This window comes from Marmota marmota, unplaced genomic scaffold (genome assembly GCF_001458135.2).
Source record: "Marmota marmota marmota unplaced genomic scaffold, marMar, whole genome shotgun sequence".
Taxonomy (NCBI): domain Eukaryota; kingdom Metazoa; phylum Chordata; class Mammalia; order Rodentia; family Sciuridae; genus Marmota; species Marmota marmota.
The window spans coordinates 4,969,954-4,978,013 of NW_026000224.1; the positions used below are offsets into that span (position 1 = coordinate 4,969,954).

At 52.0% G+C, this 8,060-nt stretch overlaps 1 protein-coding gene across 1 annotated transcript in view; it reads left to right on the top strand.

Annotated features, from left to right (window-relative positions):
* LOC107158175 (testis development related protein) overlaps positions 1 to 4,814 on the top strand; it is a 10,512-nt gene extending 5,698 nt beyond the window's left edge. Inside the window, exons 2-3 of the mRNA XM_048792811.1 lie at positions 1,520 to 1,623; positions 2,610 to 4,814. Coding sequence (XP_048648768.1) covers positions 1,520 to 1,623; positions 2,610 to 2,955 — 450 coding nt within the window. The 3' untranslated portion in view covers positions 2,956 to 4,814. The remainder of the gene's footprint in view (positions 1 to 1,519; positions 1,624 to 2,609) is intronic.
* The last annotated feature ends 3,246 nt before the right edge of the window (positions 4,815 to 8,060 follow it).

Genomic DNA, 8,060 nt, shown 5'->3' on the forward strand with positions numbered 1-8,060 from the left:
GTCTTTCTCTTGGTCTGGATGTCGCATAGTCTATCACTCTGTTGTTGAGAATTCAGACTCCATGGGGTCCTGCCTGCAGCTACACCATGCCCTGAGCCCTGCGCAGGGGGACCACCTGCTGCCAGGGCCCTGCCAATGTGTGATAGGCAGTCCATCTCTCCTTGGCTTGTGACGTCTGGGTTCTCTGGGAGGAGGCAGCAGTGTGCTCGTGAGCAGCTTCAACAACAGTGGGTTGTTGGAGGCCTGCCTGAGTCTGCCCTGCTGGGGAGAAGTGGCATCCCAGTTCTCCATCCCATGGTGCCTAGTTGGTCTCCCTATGTCTCACACCCACGCTGGGTTGCGTGCTGGACCCTGCATCCCAGCCTGCCTCAAGGGTCAAGAGTGGACTTTGTAGTGAACCACCTTTTTCCACTGCCTCCACATTCAGTTTTCAGGGCAGCTTGATTTCTGTTTCATTTTTAACATTTCAAAGTATTTGAAGCAAGGCTGCCCCATGACACACCCTGCTCCCCAAGCCAGTCCTTTAGCTGGAGTGATGGGCACAGGGAAGTATTAAGCCATGGGAGAAAGCCACATTTTCAGGAAACGCTGGTCTCTCTGCATACCATTCTTTGTTCTTTTAGTATTTTATGGAGCCAAGGTGCCACTGATTGTAAGATATTCTGACTTCAGAAATGAAAACTGCATGAAGTCCTTTGTTCAGAACCAATACATATTATTTTTTCTCCAAAGCCTGCACTTGAGGTTGGGGTGAGGGCCACTGTCCCTCACAGGTGCTGACGCCCAAAAGTGGGGCAGACGTGCTGGGGCCAGGAGCATCCTGCTCGCAATCTCGGACAGGGCTCTTCTCCAGGTTCTGGCTGCCAGGGTTAAAGAGACCCAGTTCTTCCTGCAGTGAAAGCCGTGTCTAAACACATGCCTCGTCATCAAACCTATAAATGTGACTGGAGGAGAATGCGTGCGGGACACAGGTGATGGACAGGTAGGCAGGACGCCGACACCGTAGTCACCACTGGCAGAAACCTGGTGTGTGCCAAGGTGGAAGAGCAGGTCGCAGGCCCCACAGTGCAGCCTCATGCTGTGGTGGATGCTTCCATCCATGCAGGCTGCAGTGTCCAGTGAGATGATAGCAGGGCTGAAGCATCTCCTAACCTAGTGACATTGTCACCATCTAAAGCTCCAGGGCAGTGCATTACACGCTGTGATGCTGGTGTGAGCACACCCACAGCATCCATCAGGTGTGTCAAAGTGCAGCAGGTGGGCTGTGTCCATGACCTTGACGAGCAGCCACGTCACCAGCTGAAGTGGCCGCTGTACGTGCCTTCTCATTGTTTCAGGGTTCATCATGCACTGGGGCAGCATCTATACCACATGTGTGGGTGAGCCCCAGGCTGGCCCACCTGTGTCAGCACACTGTGATGTCCATGCATCTCCCAAACCCTGCCTGTCATTAAGGAAAACTCAGATGATGAGTGTCGACATCAGCAGCAATCTGATGTTTCCCTTAACCTTTCTTTAGGCTCAGGGAGCAAGTTTCCGAGGTTGGAAAGAAGTGACTTCTCTGTTTAATAAAGACGATGAACAACATCTGCTTGAAAGATGTAAATCTCCAAAGTCTAAAGGGTAAGTCACCTGTGTGTGGAGGCGGTCATGTCTTGGGCAGCAGTCACTGGGCAGTGGAGCAGCTGTGTGACCACTGTGTGACCGCAGGCCCCGAGCAGCCATCCTGACTGTGCTTGTGGAGCCTGGGGGTTCTGCCTGGAGCACAGAGGAGTTGCATTCTGCAATGGTATGGAAAGGTGAAAAGATCTCCAGTTCAGGTGTGTGTTGGCTTTAAGGCTGTCCAGCCATGCTTGAGGTTCTTGGTACTTTCAGAAAATAAGGAAAGCTCTATTGAAAATGCAAAGGCTGAATTGTAAACTAAAAGGTCTTAGAAACTTAGACTCATGTATCACTGCCACTTTACTATAAATATTTCACAACGTTAAAAAGTGCATTTAAAGTTGAAAATCAAGGCCACAGGCTGCCTGATGGACCTGCCACTGGCACAGCTGTCAGGGAAGCCCTGGGATGGAGGGCGCATACTGGTGGGCCTCAGTGGCCGCCTGCCATCAGGACTGTGAGTGCTGGTGCTCTTGAGCCGGAGCCCTGACTGGGCCCATGAACTGCACTCTCGCTGCGGGCGGCCTGCTGACCCGCGTCTGCAATGAGGCCTGTGGCGTTCTTTCCTTTTGTAGGATGTGTTCTTAACTCCCAGGTGCTCAGGTAGCTTGCTACTTGAGGAGCCTTGTTGAAAACCTGTTTGACAGGCCTGGCATCCTAGTTTGGACCCTGGATTTTCCTGCGACTCTGCCTGGTCTGGATGGTTCAAATCTTGTCTGGACTAAACTTTGCCTCTGCAGGTGGTACCCTAAATGGCTTTTACAAGCTTCCTTACAGCAAGAGAAACTGCTTTTCAAAATTTCCTTATTAATTTTGATACAGATTCAAACCTGCACACATAGGGTAGGTTTCTAGGCAATTTAAAACTTCTAGGCAACAGCTTCATAGATGAGTGCATTTATGGGATGACGGGATCACCAACACGTAACTCTTTTTCTCTCCTGCAGATCTAACTTACGTTTAAAGGAAGAATCGAAGACAGAGAAGAAAGCTGGATTTTGGGACAATTTGGTTTTAAAGCAGAATATGCAGTCCAGAAAACCAGATGAGATTGAAGGCTGGGAACCTCCACAGTTTGCTCTGGAGGATGCAGCAGCTGGCACAGGGGACTCCATGCACAGCCAGCAGCTCTGGACAGGCTGGGAGGGTGAGGACAAGGGCTCCACCAGGTACAGCAGCCTGACCAGCTCAGCCAGCAGTGCCAGGTGGAGCCTCCGGTCAGCGGGGAGGTTGGTCAGCCTCAGACGGCAGAGCAAGGGTCACCTGGCAGATGCCCAGGAGGAGGTGGAGTGAGTAGTAGTGCCCAATGCACAGCCTTGTGCTGCCATGCGAGCCAGGTTTTGCTGGCCTGCGTGGCCTTGTAGCACACCATCCAGCTGTCGAGCCTTCCCACACGAAGCCAGGAAACTGCTGGTACCTGCACTTCCCATGTGGAGACCCTGTGCTCGCGCCCTTGGGGAACCCGGCAGGGCCTGTGCTTAGTTGCCTTATGTAGAAATGCCCACCTGCCACAGCCCATGCTCTGGGAACTGGATGTTTGACCCCAGTAATGACGCACAGTCTGTCCTCAGTCATCTGTCCAAGGACCCTGCCCCTTTTCCTTGCATGTGACATGTGTTTGGGCTGTGACTGACCCGTGGTGGCCTGCTACCCTCTTTTCACCAAAAGGCGAGATGAGTCTCCCAAAGGTCACGTCAACCTTTGACATGCAAGTTGTACCTTTCCCTTATCAAATTTAAAAGAGGTGTAAACAAATGCTGGAAAAGCAGAGGACACATGTGATGTGAAACGGTAGCACCTTGAATGCACACTGGTCTGACAGTGGGTTTTCCTTTGAGATCTTATTTTTACTTCTCCTGATTTCTTTCTTTTTTTTTTTTTTTTTAATCCTGGGGATGGAATCGAGACCTTGCACATGCTGAGCTGCATCCCCAGCCCACTCTTGAACTTTTATATATTGCTTTTTATTTTCTTCAAACCTTCTGTTCTCTTAGTATACAGATTTAGGAAATTCTATAAAATGAGGCTAATTTTAGCTACTTAATAACTTTGTTTGGAAAACATTACCTTGCTCATTATAGAGCAAGGTGAAAAAACTATACTTAAAGGTAAAAAACTGTACTTAAGACACTGAAGTGCCTATTTTCTATTATTCCCAGGTGTTTAGTTTTTCAACACAAGATACTGTGATTGATGTTAGGTCTGTAAGTTTTGTTTCCCTCACAAGAGTAACTTTGGCTAACTTGATAGCATCTCACTCTGCCTGTCTCTGGACATGCTAACCGTCCTCAACAGTGTGATCCTGTATCAGGTGTCTTTGTCAGGATGACCTTAGTGTCGGGTGGGACAAATATCTACCTTAGGTGAAACTGATAGGCTAGGAATAATTTTCTTTGTTTTGATTAAAAACAAAAGCTTCTAGTTACACTGTGCATTCCTTTCCTGGAAAAACAAAGCCAAAAAAAAAAAATCCTGCTCTTGAGTTTTTTAGTGTGTGTTTCTGTGCTGTTCCGTGTACCTGGATGTTCCATTTAGTGTGTCCATGGAGAACCAGCTTTGCCTCACGGCTGAGCACACTGTGGTGTGTCAGAGCATCTAACTGCACTCTTGATAGAACAAGTTTACTTACTGAGCCTTGAGAAGAGGAGATACTTTAAGTGCTATTCAAATAAAAATTGATCTGTTAGAGACTGTTTCATAAGGCAGAGGAGAATTAGAATTTTTGTGCTGTAGCTGGATAGACAGGTGCAGGCACCCTCAGGTCAAAGTCTTGGAGTAGGGGCTGTGCAGGTGGAGTTCAGTGGATACCTGAACTTCCTGGGACACCGCCTGCTAGGATGGCAAGAGAGGACCCAGGCAAACATGACGCCAGGAGCTGGTCCAGCTTGTCTTTGGCTAGTCCTCTGTGTGGTGCACAAGTGTACCCTTGTGTTTGTGTCTCTGGAGCGTGTGGGGGCATCGCAGTCCTGGGAGTCCAGGTGGCGGTGGCTGCTGTGCCTCTGTGTTGAGATGCCAAGTGCCTGTTGTGTACCTTGCTGACACTGCTGTGACTGGAATATGCACTGTCAATCCAACTTTTCTTACCCACAAAGATTAATGTAAAAATGGCTTTTTTTCTCTGTTGTATCTGTTTAAATAATTGTTTATGGTTTTGGTGTAAATATTTATTGGTGTGCTTTGGGGGGAGATGTTTCTCTGGAAAGGGCCACTTGGCAGCATGCTGTGCTGTGCTCACCCACGCGGGCAGCTGTGACACGTGTGGTCTCTGCAAGTCCCCGCAAGTGGCTTTGGGGAGGGAGTGGTCCTCCTCAACGCTTCTGTCTCCTTTCCTTGTGAGTCTGCCTGATTATCAGCATCAGCTTCTGATGACGTGACCTGACCGCAGAGCTAATGGCACTTTCCTGACCCTGTGGATCTCACACACGTTTTCATAAATAAATGAGTTCCAACTGAAGCCACTAATGTGTCTTTTGCATATCTGAACTGCTTTCTGGGTGTCCCGAGTGACCAGGTGCTCAGCACAGCGTCCGTCTGCACTTGCTGGGTGCTGGTGTTTCTGGTCCTTGCACAGGTTTTACCTTCTTGACAACTTAACAGTGGTACAACGTTTTACCTCATCATTTTAATTTGTATTTTGAAAGGTGTGTCCATCCTTGGAAGTACATCTTCTGTGGAAGACAGTGGCCTCTTGTAGACGTGTTCAACTCCCGTGAGTGCTGGACGCCCAGATGAGGCCCAGTGTTGTGTTTCCAGGGGCGTGCACTTTGGGAAGAGGCACAGGACCACGCTGGCACCCTCACCAGATCTGATTCCGGCAGCTGGCCCTTCCCCCTGGCCCTGCCACACTGCCCACCGTCCTAAATGCTGACTGTGCCTGGCCATGCTGTTTCCTGCCATCAGGTGAGGGAGTGTCCTGGACCCTCTCCTGTTTGCCCAGCCCCAGCCCACTCTACCTGGGCAGCCAGACGAGAGCAGTAGGCCAGGATGGGCTTTCTAGCTCTAACAGCTCTTGAAACGATGCTCGTGACTGTCCCTAGGCTGTTTAAACAGGCGCATCTCCACCCTGGCTTACTGTGGGGCCGGAGAGTTGAAGCACTCGATCTGGTCGGTCTAGCATTGGCCAGAGCAGCACCCTGGGGATCCGTATGGCAGCATGATCCTGAGACTGTTTATGATCCATGGAGCCAACACTGCAGAGTACTGATTGGATGGGATGTTCAGTTCGTTTCAGGTAAGCGATTCAGCCATCACGGTTAGCTCCTCAGAGCCCAACCAGGCTGCACAGCTTCCCATCAGGCACTCCTCCAGGGACCAGCCCTCTCCTCGCTGTTGGGGTCTATTGGCATGTTGCCCAAGCCCCTGGGGATGGGCTTTCTCCCCTGGCGCTGGCCATAGGACTCATTAATCACCCAGGGCAGCTGGGGTACAGGTATCTGAGAAAAAACCACCTCTGGCACCTGAGTGCCTCCTGCAGAGGAAGAATCCCACAGGGGCAGACACTTATAATTTCAGCTAGTGGGAAAGTGATGGAGTGGTTTTCTAGTTGCTGAAAAGTATGAAATTGCTACTGAAAGGTTCATTTGAGCTTTATTATTACCTCGAGCAGAGAGAATGCCTGATGGTGCTCAGGCCATCAGCTTGGTCCTTTGAATGAGGCCCTGGACATGAGCCCAGTCTCCAAGGGTCTGCAGCATCTCTGGGGTTTCGTGAGTGTGAAGCAGGACCTGCTCAGGACTGAGAGGAGACAGCAGTGTCCTCGAGTGGGTGAGGCCGTGCGATCCCGGGTGCCCTGTGGTGTTCCTTGCCTTGAGTTGGTCTTGAATAGCTACAACCAACAGCTCTGTGAGTTAAGACCTTTCAAGGCTAATAGCTGAAGGCAGATGTGCTGGATCCCTGCGGAGGGCTGGCGCCGCAGCTTTGCACCAGCCTCGAGGGCCGTTGTTTGGGTTGTTCGGCTGGGACAGCAGATTGGGTACTTCTGGGGAGCTGCGCAGGAGGCTGGGGGTGTTCACAAGGCGATCCTTTGACAGTGTCCTGGGATCTTGTGGCTGTTCTCAGTCTCCACATCCAGAGCCCTGTCTTTCCCACCAGGAGTTGCCCCCGCTAGTGGGGCTTCAGCAGATGTGTTACTTTTTATTATACCTGTCCATTTTCAAGAGGGGGAATATCAACTTCCTGGCTGGACCCGCAGCCCCATGAAGCCAGGTGGCCACATTGGGCTTGTGAGGGTGAGTAGCTAGGAGAGTGGACTTGGCACTGCAGATGCAGATACCCTGAGGGCCTCTCAAAGCCATGAGCCTCAGGCCCAGCTGCTGTGGGCTCTGTGTGCAAAGTCCCCATCCTGCCCTTAGACCATACCTTTTGCAGTTTCACCCACGGCCCTGACCCCCATACACGGGAGGAAGGTGGTGCCACCTGTCCCCAGTGACTGCTGAGAGCGCCCACCCCAGACCTGGGGCCCAGGATAGCTCATGAGCCACCCGTGACTGGTTACGTGATGGCAGGGACACCTTCTGTACCACTGGGGCTGCCAGGGTTTCTGCTCATAACTCTGGGTGCTCTATCTCTTTGCATGGTCATGGGCTGCTGTCCGACCCCACGAGCATGCAGAATAGATGGTGAGGGGGACACAGCCCACCTCAGGCCAGGGCTGGACAGAACTGCTATTCCCTGTAGACCTGGCTTAACAGCAGGGGCTTTTCCTCTCAGGGGCTGGTTCTGATTTCATTCTTCCTGCCAGGGAGGAAGGGGCCTGGGGAGAAGCCCTGGCGGAGAACGTGGGTGGCACATGGGTGAACTGGACGGGGATGCCTTCTTCCCCTGCTGCCCTAGGCTGCTCCACCTGGGGGTGGGATGAGAGGCTCACACGAGCTCTGGCAGGAAACTGGCCACGTGGATGGGTGATGCTCACAGGAGGCCGCAGACCGAAGGCTACGCTCTAGGTCAGCGGTTCCACGGCCAGGTGTTCCAGCCTCTTTTAAGGGTCAGCTGTCAGTTTCTTCAGGGTCACCGGGAAGCTGTTTGGTGTCCCTGGGTCCACTTCTCAGCTTCATGAATGTCTTCAAGCCTCTCTTCCAGTACGAGGCAGAGGCACAGATCGCATCAAAGACAAAGACAGGACGTGCTAGAGGGCAGCGTCCCTGAGTGGTCAGCGTTCACACTGAGTCTGGGCTGGTTACTCCTGCTCTGCTCTGCAGACAGTGTCCCTGGCAGCCTGGGATTCTGGAAAGCTCCTCCCCACGGCTGAGATGACCATGGCTGGTCCCGTGCTGTCTCTGTAGATTCACATTCATGGCACTAGCAGCCCCGGCCAGTTGTAGACCAGGGGGCCTGGGGGTGGGGGGCCTAGGAGGCGGGAGCCTCTAGGAGGGGGAATGGTCTCAGGGACCAGGGTCCTG